The sequence below is a fragment of the Lissotriton vulgaris genome, chromosome 6 (genome assembly GCF_964263255.1).
Source record: "Lissotriton vulgaris chromosome 6, aLisVul1.2, whole genome shotgun sequence".
In the NCBI taxonomy this organism is placed as follows: domain Eukaryota; kingdom Metazoa; phylum Chordata; class Amphibia; order Caudata; family Salamandridae; genus Lissotriton; species Lissotriton vulgaris.
In genome coordinates, this window is record NC_141694.1 from 1329636899 (window position 1) to 1329650146 (window position 13248).

Consider the following 13248-nt stretch of genomic DNA (forward strand, 5'->3'; position numbering starts at 1 on the left):
CTTAACAAAGTATCACGCAGCTCCGGGGAAAAGAGGCCCATCTCGGTCCTCTGTTGATGCGAACAGTCAAGATCTTTATCCCAAACCAAGTTGAAATCCCCCAGTACAATCAACGCTCCCTCCCCAAAGTCCCCAATCACATTCAAGAGGGTCTCAAAGAACCCATGCTGTCCCGTATTGGGCGCATAGACCACCACCCATGTGCACAGTTTACCCATGAGCATCCCCTTCACCATCAACCACCTCCCCTCCTTGTCCCCCCGCACCCCCATAGGTTGGAACTGAAGGGCGGATCGGAACAAAAGGGCCACCCCACGGTGCTTAGTAGAGGCAGATGATTTATAAATCAGGGGATACTGCCTGTGCTTGAGCCTGGATTCATCTTTGCGAGCCAAATGAGTCTCCTGCAGGCCCACCACATCCAGCTGATGATCTAGAATATATTTCCAAATCTTTTGACGCTTCTGAGAGGAGTTAAGGCCTTTAACGTTCCAAGAGCCTATCGTGACAGGCAACATCGAGACCAACCCCCCCACCCAGCGCTACCAGTACCACAACCCAAATCTAAAGAAAAAGCAGACACACCACAGCCACACCAGGTCCCAATCCACCACCACCGGGGTCCATCCCCAACAAGCCCATCGGAGCCCCCAGGAGTCTCAAAAACACACCATAAAAAGGGAAAAACGAAAAAATAGAAAGAACAATTAGAGTCAGACATGACCGTAAGGGTCGGGGGTAGAAGACCCAGGTAATGCCCCCCCACTTCCAGGGCAGGGGTAACCCTCCATTGGAGAAAAGTCCCACAGAGTACCTGAGGTGGTAGGGCCCTCCGGCCCCCACTGGCCGTTGATGATGGGGCCTACGCTGCCGAGGAGCTGTCCACTCGGCTCGAGTCAGTCACCTGGGCTACCGAGGCCAAAGCATCTCCCCTCTCGGTTTGGCTCGCTGATGGGGAAGGCCCCTCCGCCGTGCGCTGTCGGCCCACTCTCTGCCAAGGCGGGGATCCGGAGCGGCGACGTCTTCCCGGTGAGGCAGTAGCGTCCGCCGGAGCAGATGTTTCCTCCATTCCCAGTAGGTCCCTGGCGGCCGCCACAGTACGCACTTGCACCAGTCTATTTTGCCATCGGAAGATCAGCCGAAAGAGGTGACCCCAGGAGTAGGACACCCCGTGTTCCTTCAGGAAAGCCGTGACCGGGCGAAAGTCTCGTCGCTTCTGCAGGGTGGAGGCCGCCAGGTCCTGAAAGAGTTGGGGGCTGTGTCCGCGAAAAGACAAATTGGTAGAGTCTCTCGCCTTCCGCAGGATCATCTCCTTCAGCTGAAAGTCGTGGACACAGGCCAGGATGTCGGGGGGCGGCGAGCGCGCGCCACGCGGCAGGCCCACCCAATGTACCCTGTCCAGCTTGACTTCATCACGATCGTCCTCCGCCAAGATGTGTAGAAAGAGAGCCTCCACGTATTCCCGCAGATTCCCACCGTCTCCATCTGAGGGCACCGCTCTAATCCGAATGTTATTGCGACGGGACCTGTTTTCCAGATCCTCGCAGTGGGTCTGAAGGTCCAGATTCTGCTCACGAAGCTGGAGCAGGTCCTGCTGTAGCTGATGGACATCCCCACTGAGGCCCAAGTCATGGTCCTCCAGGGTAGCTACACGCTCGCCAATGCCGTCCACATCACGACGGACTTCACGGAAGTCGGAGGCCAGTTGCGCTTTCAGTTCCGTGATATCCTCCTTGATGGAGGAACAAAGCTCGATCAGGAAAGCCTTCGTGACCGGGCCGTCAGCGTCATCTTTGGTCGGTGACTTGCTAGGGCCTGGGGGTGAACCAGACGCCCCCTTCCCCGGGCCTTCCTTCCCCGGTTTATTCAGGCGAGTCCTCGTCGACATGGTGCGATATCCCAATGCCGAAGATAGTAAGCAAGATGGCACCGCCTCTCCGATCGTTCACCACTGATGTTGTTCAGCAAGGCCCCAGACAGGACGACACCTCCTTGTCACCTCCGTACGGCTGTAATCGCCGGCTGGGCCACTGGAACCACAGGCAGGCTCGGCACAGCGCCAATGTAGGAGGCATGCACAGAAGAGATTCACTCGGTCGCCAGCCAAAGTCTCGAGTCCCCTCGCGCCAAGGGTCGAAGTTGCCCAGACAAAGCCCCGGAGGCCGCTCCGGAGCAAGTGCGTCACCAAAGTAACACCTCGGCCAAGTCCGCCGTCCTGTATCGTAGAGCAACGGGAGAAGGGACAAACCAAAGCAGGGAGCCTCAGGAGACCCAGGAGAGTCAAAGCCGGGGCTGAAATCGCCCCAAGATCGCTAAACAAAGCTATGAAGGGCTCGGGGTGCCGGAGGAGCTCGCAGGCACGTCTTACTCCGTCGCCATCTTGGCCACGCCCCCCAATATTTGATATTTTTAATAGTATACTTTTATGATTCTTTTTTAATCGAATGAAGTTATTTGAATTGAACTGAACTGTGTGCTCTCCATGGGCTTGTCGGCTTGTCTTATGTTCTTTTGGAGGTCTCAGGGGCATCAAAGATCTCCCACGGGGGAACCACACCATCTACTTGTGATCAAATTGTTTGCTGGATCCCAACTGGTAGCGCAGCATGATCATGGAACTAAGAATTGTGCCTGGAGCTGGATTGCCTTGTGCAGAGCCCCAGAAGTGTTGCCCGCATCTAAGGCATGTGGCCCCTGCATTGTGGGGACTCAAACCCGCATCAGCATCTTGTTGGCGGTGAACGGATTCACTGGTTACGGGATCCAGCATGGCCCACTTTGTCGATCGTGCAGCATCTCTCTCATGCGACATGCTGGCCCGCATGCTCCTTGCGTGCAGTGTCCAATTCACAGGGTGCGAACCTTGGAGCTGAGGGCGTATCCATAGTAGTGCCTCCTTCTGTCTCATGTGGCCCTGCTAAACTTGTGTCTGTGTGTGTGACCAGAACTGTCTGGTGGCATCCGTATCAAGACGCACCTGGTGTTATGCCTCATTTCCAAGGAGGTACAGAATTTGCAACTCTTCGTTGTGCATGACCGGAACTGTCTGGTGCGACCCATATCAACATGCATCAGGTATTGTGCCTCCTTTCCAGGGAGGTACTGAGAGTGCAACTATTCATTGTGGGAAGCCGGAATTGTCTGGTGCGCCTCGTATAATCTCATACCAGACATTGTGTCCGAATTGCCTGAGTGAGACTCTGATCGACATGTTTCTGATAGGGTGTGTTTTTCTTCTGAAAGGCCGCCCTGCTACATTCCTGATTCATTAATTGTGTTCCCCTGTGGGCCCTCAGTGCAGTGGACAAACTGCCTTCTCACCTAGCCCCCGACGACATTGTGTTGCCAGGTAGCATTGCCCGGATCAGTACTTGATAGTGAGAGTGATTGACTGGGCTGATAGAACATTTCCAAGAGCGAACGGAAGTGGGTCAAGAGACTACATGACTCAGCCGGTGCTTCCCAGAACTGGGCTGGTGCCGGAAGGCACATTGTGGATCCCTTTTTGAGTGTCCGACTATCATTCTCAGCCCATTTCTGCTCCGCATACTGTGAGTCAACTTCCTGCGTAGTAGCCAAACCCCCATTTGTCGAATGCCTCCTAATTAGTCCTGCTACCTACCCCACCCTCTTCCCAGGGACTCTGACTAAAGTGTGACTTTGGCTGCGATCAGCCTTGTGTCCCGGGAAGGGCTAGTTATCTCCAACCTGTGGGCGTAGGGAAGTCGGAGTGAGTTGGAGAGTGATGGGAGGCTTGGGCCACAGGTCTGCAGTGTGCTATCCATTGACCTGCCAGATATCGTTTGCCCCACATTATGGTGCTGTGTGTGAGTGCATTCCATACGAACCTGCCTGATATTAATTGCACCATCTATCGGTGCTGAAGGAGCGTGTGTGGGAGTGACTGCCTGGGGACCGGCCTGGATTCATTACACAGCCCGGCAGTGTTCCTTCACACGTTGATTCCTTGCCAACAGAATGATAGTTTTGACATTGGTTTTACCCATGCGACCTCGGCACACGGTGCTGCTTAAAAGTTTTGCAATTATTTGTATGTACATATTTTTTATATTGTTGGGATCTGGGGTTCACCCTAGGACTGTGTGGTATTGAATTATAATAATTGCCAGGGTGGGCATAGGTTTGAAAAAGTTTTGCACCGCATAAGGGTGCTGGGGGAGAAAGCAGGATCTTTCTCAAGGCTGGATAGTAGTGATGTCATTTTAACTTGGTTGGGCCTAGCACTGTAGTATTCTTTCCAACTGTGATTTACGCCCAGAAATTCATGATGTTTGTGTTGTGTTAATTAGCCCCTTCCGTGCTGAGCACCGCGGTTAAGGCGTTAATGTGTGTGTTGAATATAAACTTTATTTACATACACCAGGTGTGAAGTCTCCTTTGTGATGCTCAGTGTATTTATTGTATGAGAGTGCCATGCAAATACTTTACACGTTGCATCTGTGATAAGCCTGACTGCTCAGTGCTAAGCTACCCAAGGGTAAGCGCAGGTTATACAGTGAGTGCAATCACCCACCCCTGACGGCAGTGGTAGGTTCTGCCTAGCTAGGGCCTCACCTCAGCGAACCAGAACATGCCAGTTCCAACAGTTACTATATGGTATTGCACAAACACAAGTCCTAGCACCACTGCTGATCACCAATGTTAGAAAATGGATTCCTGGTTGGCTGAGGTATGCACCCAGGCCTCTGATACCTTGGCACAGAACAGTCAGGCTTATCTAAAGAAGCAATGTGTAAAGTATTTGTGCACCATGCAAACACAGTAACACAATGAATACACCACAAAAAGACTCAACACTGGATTAAAAAATAGTGAATATTTATCTGAACAAAACAAGATCAAAACTGCAAAAATCCAATCAGCACAAATCAAGATATGAATTTGTAAGGATTAAATGCAAGAACAGTGCTTAGAAATCACTAGCGGTCAAAAGGTTACTTGATGTCACAAGGGACTGGTGCATATCCAAAGCTCAGGAGGACCACAATGAATGGCAAGCAGCTACACAGGTCCCGCTGAGAAAGTACCTTGGATGGAGCAAAGCGTCAACACTGAGGGCTCAGTGTGTTGATCTTTTCTACGCAGTCGGGTCATTGTGTCATCATCAAGCTTCCATCGGTGTCAAGCCGTTAAGAGTGTCATCATCAGGCTACGGAGGCTGTAGAACTGCTGTCATCAGTCTCTGCGTCAAAGGGCGATGAAGCAGTTCCAATCAGGGCAAAGGTGGCGATGAATCGATTTTGTAGCAAAACAGCAGCAGAACCCAATTCTGAAGCTCAGAACTTTGAGAGGGCACCTCAGGCAAGGATAGGACTCCCAGAAGGCAGAGTCCACCAGCACCAGCAGAATGCAGGAAGTCTTCTGTGTCCCTGAGACTTCAGAAAAAAGGAGGCAAGCCTTTGGAGATCACTTGGAGGGAATACCGAGTGCAGCTCTCCTTCAGCAGAGTCATGGAGCAGCAGGCAGCAGAGCAACAAGCAGAAAAGCAGTGCAGTTGAGTCCTTTAAGCAGCACAGCAGCCCTTCTACCAGAGGTTCAGTTCAAGATCCAGAAGTGTGTGATTTTCGGGGGTCAGAGACCCGGTACTTTTACCCAAAAGTGGTTTTGATGTAGGGGTCGACTTCAATGCAGCTCTCAAGTGCAAAAGGATCCCTTTCTAAAAGTGGCATTTCTAAAACAGTAATGTTAAAACCAACTTCACCAGTAAGGAGGATTTCTCATTACCATTCCAAAGATATGAATCATGAAAAAGCTTCTCCGCTCTGTTCAGCAATTACAGCTTAATTCAACCCACAAGTAGCATTTAAAGTACAGGCCCTGGGTACTTTAAGAGGGACTTACCAGTCCAACAAAAATGCCAATCAAGTATACACCAATGTCATCATATTTAGCTGAGAAACACATGCACTTTAGCACTGGTCAGCAGCGGTAAAGTTCTCAGGCCAACAAAAAGAATCAGCAAAACGAGAGGCAAAAGCCAAAAAGTCTGGGGAAAGACCACCCTAAGGAGGACAGGTCTAACAATACCATCTCAAATATAAAATACCATCAATCATTTTGGGAAAGCGGTAAATGCATGACGCATTCTCACGTATCGATGTCATGTGACTATTACCAGTGCTTAATTTGAGCCCCTGGCTGCAGGTGGGACCCATTGGGACTCGTTTCTGGGCAACAGAACAAATCTTTCATAACCAGACTTTGACTGAGATCAAGAGAGAGAAAGTCAGAAAAGGTTGAAAGAAAGAGAAAGACAGGAAAACTGTGGAAAAGGGAGAAGTCAGGGAAGGAAAAAGAACGTGCAAAAGAGATAGATGGGGAGTGTAGGATGGTGGGTGAGAGGGGCATTCGGTGCAATCAAGATAGAAAGCCTTGGCATTCAGCGACACTTACATTTTGCAGGTGTCTGAGAAAATCTTTGGCCCAGGCATTTATTATTTTATATATTAAGCACTGACTGACACCTACAGTCAGACTTGGCTTTTTAGGTATGAGCACTTCTTTGGAAGTAGGGTAGTGAATTTGCATACACACTTCGAGAGGACTGTTGAGGTAGAGCAGTGTTGTGGTACTCAGCTCATTTCTAGACATTAAAATGAACAAAAGGGAGCATTTCGTAACTTTACCACATTAAATGAACATAATAATTAGTTTTTTCTCACGACAAATAGTCACTTAGAGTGTCACACATAATTGTTCCTTTCCTGTCGTATGAATGAAGCTCATGAAATGTAGTGGTTATTTCACTTGACTTCAGCCAAAATTATACAAATAAATTGCAACATCTTAACAATAAACTGGTGACGCATGTTAGGCACAGATTGGTTTACATAACCTTTAATGGAACCAGAAAACGTGCCCTAAATGTTCCTGTGCCGAAACCTGTTTCGTGCTTTCGACCAGTGAGTGAGATGTTATGTAATGTGGGAAAGGCCTGGCGCAGCGCTGCTGCCAAGGTTAGGAAATAGTTCCTCGTTGGAGCCGGGTGCATACGTCCAGCTTAAACTACTCAGCTATACTACGATTTCGGACTCGGAGACCACCAGCCATGTTCGCTCTGCAGTCGCGCATCTGCCTTTTCTTTCTCTCGATCTGCGGAGTCTCAGCTTCTGCCGGTTTTCGTGCCGCAGTTTATGAACACGTGGCCTTCATCCAAAATGACACCGACACGTGCGTCACTGCAGCCGGGGCTCTGCAGCTGATGAATAAAAATATGGATGTTTTAGAAACGGCGATCAAAAGCGCAGCAAAACAGGTACTGTAGAAAAGATGTTCTAATTTTTGACAGCTTCCGTGATATATGTCAAATCGTGGAAGTTTATTTACTTTTGATTGGACGAGTATCTACCTAAGGCTGGGGTGGGGTCTGCCCTGGTCTACACAGGCCGATGAGATAGTGTCACAGTCACGTGTGGCTCTGTTGAGCACCTTTGTTAGCTTCCGCAGAGAGGGAAACCTTTGAACGGACATGGAGGCCTAGGCAGGGGTGGCTGGTGACATTTGAAATTGGTTGGGCTTAAAATGATTGTCATAATGCCCCATAGCGAGCGAGCTTGTATTTAATGAACTCATCTATATCTCTACCTGCCCTGTGCAGATTATCTTAACACACCCATCCTGGTCTACTAGTAAAGCTAACCACAAGGGAAGCAGGTGAAACGGACCCCCGGACAACTCAGGTTCCACCACCCCCTTAGGTTGTACATATAATCTTTTGAAATAAGTTTGCCACACCAAATTTGGAATTATTCACGTGGCTTTTTTATTGATCTTGTTCTCATGAGAAGAATTTCATTACTGTGATCTCGAATATGTCATGTAATAAATGGTTGCCTGAACGCCTGTTTCTGATTTTCTTATTAGAGTTTAATTGCAACAGCACCTCTCACTTGTAATAAGAAAGCATAAATCGCTGGAGTAGTTTAATACATTATTACAGTTGAGTTGGTGTATATGTGCCCATGTATTATGAGGAATAAAAAATTCCACACCATTAATTTAAAAAAGACTTTGCAAGTTACTTTTAATTACTGTGATCTTATAAAGAAAGTCGGCCTTTAACCCTATTGCAATATCCCTATAATTTACAGTGGGTAATGCTATATGCAATATATAATATTATGTATGATATGGTGACTTCTATGAAATCCAGGGTTTGTACAGAGGTGTTTTATCGGTGGCTGTGAATCTTCACAAACTGGGGAGGATGAAAGGCAGTGTAAGTCTCACAGTACAGATGCCACAAAGCTTTACTGCGTATGTCCGCAAACACACTGAAGAAGCCTTCCTGTACCTAATTATTTGTCATAATCTTCATTTGTTGCGTAACATAGGATATACAAATAGCTGCACAGCAATGTCATTAAATACACATCCATCATCTGTAGTTTTGCTCCCAAGTGTAGGAAGGCCATCTGATCAGTGGAGAAAGTGGGGTAAGCAGGAGGAGGCTAGACGGGACAGACTGAGAAGAATGGATAGTTTCCGAAATAAGAGGGTGAGCAAGAAAAAAGTACAACATTACTGCAACTTCTTAAAATCTCCGTGCTCGCATCTCGTTGCCAAAAGAGTGTCTCTCTCCTTCCCATGTAACCGCCCGATATTTAAACCACACGCTTTCGCCTGTTTAATTAACCACCACTCAATCAATCCTCTACCGCCTTCAAACAACCGCTCATTCGGGGAAATACAACTTCCATAATGCAACAGAATACCTAACTCAATGCCTGCTAGTAACTCATTAACAGTAAAAAAAAAAAAAAAAACATCTGCTCCCTGCTGCTTTACCCTGATCTTAGCAACTGCACTGGCTGCATATAATGCAGTTGACAATTTGGGGAAGTAATTTTCTAGAGACTGTGGGGGTCTCGAGGGGGGGGGGTGTTTAGTCTTGCGGGGGGGGGGGGGTTGATCTCGCTGGGGGAGGGGGGGGTCCTAGGGATAACAACATTTATAAAACTTACCTGACCACCTCCGCTCCTGGTCAGCTTTCGGCACCTCTTCAGACAGGAACAGCACTGGAGTGGCAGCCCCTCTCATCCATGGCATGGGGCAAAGGTTACTGTTCGCCCGAGGCCTGCCCATTAGGAGACCGTGGGGCTCCAGATGGGCATGCGCGGGCATGTGAAAACACAAGTGCGCATGTGTGGGCACGGTGCGAAAATTCCCCCTCCGTCCCCACTCATGCGCACATGTGTTGTGCTGCTGCCTGTTGCCCCCCACTGGTCAGTCAACATGACAATGGACCCCCCACTCCCTTCAGAATCTAAAGGGAGTGGGCGTCCGACATCATGCTGACTGACACGATTATCAGTTCTCCTCGGCGATGTGAACTTAAGTAAACTGAGAGTTTACCAGTGGCGGTGCGTCCATTGGGGGCGTTGGGGCAACGCCCCACTAGCCTGGACGGCCCACGACTGCACTGCCAACATGTGTAATAACGTAGCTTTTTATTATTTCCAAGCAGTGAAAAATGAATCGGTGCCGAGCGCACTAAGGCCCCGGGAGAAGCCCGACAGGATCGGGCATCCATAAGGAAGTGGGCCGGCCGGCCCGTGGGGGGCGGGGCTGTGCCAGAGAGTGACAGGCAGGCAGCGCACAGGCAGAGGGTGACGCTACTGTACTGCCAGTGAGTGCGCATGTAAAAGGCCGGAGAAGACCAGATTTTCACTGGCCCGCGCATGCGCACTCTTTAAACTCCCCCCTCTGCCACTAAGGAATATAGGCATGGACCCGGGGCCCCGGGTCTCGTAATGGGCAGATTTCAGTCTGCTCTGTGCTGCGCCAGGATTGGTTGGATGCTGCAGAAGGATGGTGCCGCGCGTGGGTGTTGGCTGGTCTGAGCCAGAATCGTCGGTGATTTGCCATTGTCCCTCGTCACTGCGCGTGCTGGAATCATGCCAGAGAGCTGCTCACATCATGGCCAGTCACCCACAACAACAACACCATAAATGAAAGTGAAACTAGTAAGTGCCTGGATCATGTGATGACTGCTGAGTCACAGTCATAGACTAGTGAGACTAGAGTCAGTGGGGCGCGTGAGTGACTGAGTCTGAGGACGGAGTGACTCAACTGTGTGCTGACTACTCGTCGTTAACTTGTGGTACTGGTAGTCGTCGTCGTGACCACCAGTACTGACTGCGTGTCGTCGTGTGTGTGTGGATTCGACGGTCGGACCGCCTGCTGCTGCCACCCACCCCACGTAAGAAAGACATTTGAGTTACTTATTTTTTATTTATTGTGCAGATGCGTGGCTGCGTGGCGGGGGAGGGGGTTGCTTAAGGGTGTGAAACCTCCCAAATAAATGCAGTCTTGCCTTGGTTAGTAGTAGGGTCCAGGGCCCTGAGTTGGGTCTGTTATGCGTCGGGTTTTCATTTCTTTCGGTGAGCAAACAATGAAAGTCAAAACAGGGGCCCTTCTGTAAACGGGAGAGCAGGCGGCAGAGATAGCTATGACAACCGCTTGCTTTCCTTTGGTGTTGTTGTACCAGCAAGTAACTTGTTCTATAATTAAATCATTCATCACTGATATTTTTGCTCACATTTCTTAGTACATTGTCCTGTGCCCCAATGACAGCAATGGTCTATTTTACATTAAATTAATCAATGTACACACGTGAAGAATGTATACATTCTCCATACATACATACACGTATACATAAATGCACACATACATACACACACACACATACGTACATGCATGCATACATACACACATGAGTACATACATACATACACACACACACTCATACATACACACAGATATACACATGAATACATTCATACATACACATGCAAAGAAATGCAAAACGTGGTAACACTCTAGTAGCTACCCACAATCAGAAAACATTATGTGGTCAATCTGGTGATCCAGTCTGGTAAAAACGCACGTGAGTTTAGTACAACAGCTGTTTGTAATTTGATTTCTTGCTGTTAACCACAACTTCCCGACACTCTTCAAACGTTTCAATCATCGTCCAGCCATATGTGCCAAAGGGCAATATAAAAACGAATTAAGCGCTGTATTGTTTTTCACATTACATTTTGTGTAATTAGTTTTCAAGCAAACACGTGTTGGATGCGGATAATGATACGAGATTATTATTAGTATGAGTTTTAAAGCACACACGTTATAAAAGATGCTTTAAGGGGAAAATCTTGGTTTTAAAAATAACCTAAAGGTAGAGGAAGCAAAACCACTAATGTGCACATGTTTTCCATAGTATTCTCTTACATGACTAGAGGGGAAATGCCTTTAAAATGTTTCAAAATTAATATGTGAAGCTTTAATTATGTCATTAACTTTGCGTATAATAACTATGACCGCTCTTAATTCGTAAAAAAAATGCATTGCAGGGGACCAAGGTTTTGTTTTAGGATTCCACCGCCAGTGCTGCTGACAGTACATCAAAGCTGTCTAGTCTTGAGTCCACCACCTGGAACCTCTTCTGGATCACAAAATATTTTTGATTGGTGTTTTTTTATGACCTTGGTGGTAGGTTAAGGCAGTGCTTGCCAGAAGCACCTTTAACCACCGCAATATGAATACAGGATACTGGATGTGCTAAGGTGTGACAAGAACGTTTGTGCACATTTGTTGTGTGGCATTCTTTTGGGTGGTGATGTGTTTTTTTGTGCTGCTGTCTTTTTGTGATGCACTATTATAATGTGATTTTGTTTCTGCGATTGTTGGGCTGTTTTCTGTTTTGTTACGATGTGCCCTTTTATGTTTTGTGTTTTTGTTGCTTTGCTTATGTTATTGTGCTATGTTCTGTTGTTAACTTTCGATGTCATTAAATGCTGATACATTTTCATCCCAAAGCAACACATCTTGATTGTTACTGTGACAAGCAACCATTTATCTCTGCCTAAAATAGCGATGCGGTAGATATGCAACTACTAAAGACGCCACACGACCAAAACTTTGGCAGAGATTGTGGACTGAGTTTAGCACTCACAGTGCACACTTTATGTGATATGCCCCCCCATCTCTTGCAACCACCGGCACAAAGCCAGTACTGAACTATGGTGAAGTGTTTCTTAAATGTTTGCCATGCAAAGCTTATTTTTGTGGCAGGATCAACCAAAGTGTGAATAAATCAAAAACACGACGAGAATGATCAGATAGTTAAATGGTATTGTAGGAAGAGAGGAACAAAAAATGCATAGGTGCTCCTACATAAAATGTACCATGCTGCCACTTGTCTGGTAAATCTTCACATGAGCACATAATAGTTGGCAGTGTACATGTGTTGCATGTTCACCAGATTCACATGCAGGCTTTAGAGTTTCTTTCAAGTTTCAGAGATTATCATCTCAGGCGTGGCAGTTGTGGAAAATGGAAGCTGTGATACTAGTAACAATACTGGGCAGAACAATTCCAGGTCAGAGGCGGAACTTCCAGGGCACGGGAAGTAAACACAGAAAATAAGCACTTTAGTAAGTGTCTGACAATGTCTGATGCTGTTTCAGCTTTTCCAGTGATGCATAGTCCATTACCTAGTCTTGCGTTCACTACACTTTGTTGGGTTTCTCCTTCCCGGTTCTCCATTCTTGGCATATATTTCTTCATATACAGGTCTTCTATGCATTCCTTGGATTGTTTATCTGCTGTCCTCTAGAGCTGGCTTCCAGCTTCATTGGTGCACACTCTTAACTCACATTTGGCATCTGGTTAGCTTCCTTGAGATGCACAAGGCAATAATTGGAACTTTAACTGATAAAATTCGAGGAATACTCCCAGAAAAGTATGCTACTCGTAGGTAGGCTCCAAAACTATTTTATAACAATGTAAGAAAAAAAATTGGGGTGGTACATCCATCTGATTCTAAATTTCAAAATTATGGAATTCACTTCCACCAAAGATAGAGGCTGCCATAAATCACCTGGAGTTTAGAAGCATGTTGAAAACATAGCTCTTCATTATTTCAAACCCCAGGGTACACAATAGATGAAGGATCCCACTGCTAACATGAAGTGGAGACCTAGCGTAACATTGAGAAACTAGAAAGACTACAAACTTTGGACCATGGCCTAAAAATTACAATGTCCAAAACAACATATCTTACGCATCATCGACAAAGAACGAATGCAAGAAAGATACACAAACAACAAATTCAAATGGGAAATTGCTCTTTTTGTGAAAGTGTACTTCCAAAAATCACCTGCTCTTACCACCTTTGCTCTGTTCTTGCTCTCTGGGCTACCCAGGGCACAGAGAAGCTGGGCA

General features: G+C 47.2%; 1 protein-coding gene across 1 annotated transcript in view; it reads left to right on the plus strand.

The window, feature by feature from the left end:
* Positions 1–6925: 6925 nt before the first annotated feature.
* Positions 6926–13248, plus strand: part of LOC147708844 (pantetheine hydrolase VNN2-like) — a 130934-nt gene continuing 124611 nt past the window's right edge. The window contains exon 1 of the mRNA XM_086927466.1: positions 6926–7276. Coding sequence (XP_086783592.1) covers positions 7070–7276 — 207 coding nt within the window. The 5' untranslated portion in view covers positions 6926–7069. The remainder of the gene's footprint in view (positions 7277–13248) is intronic.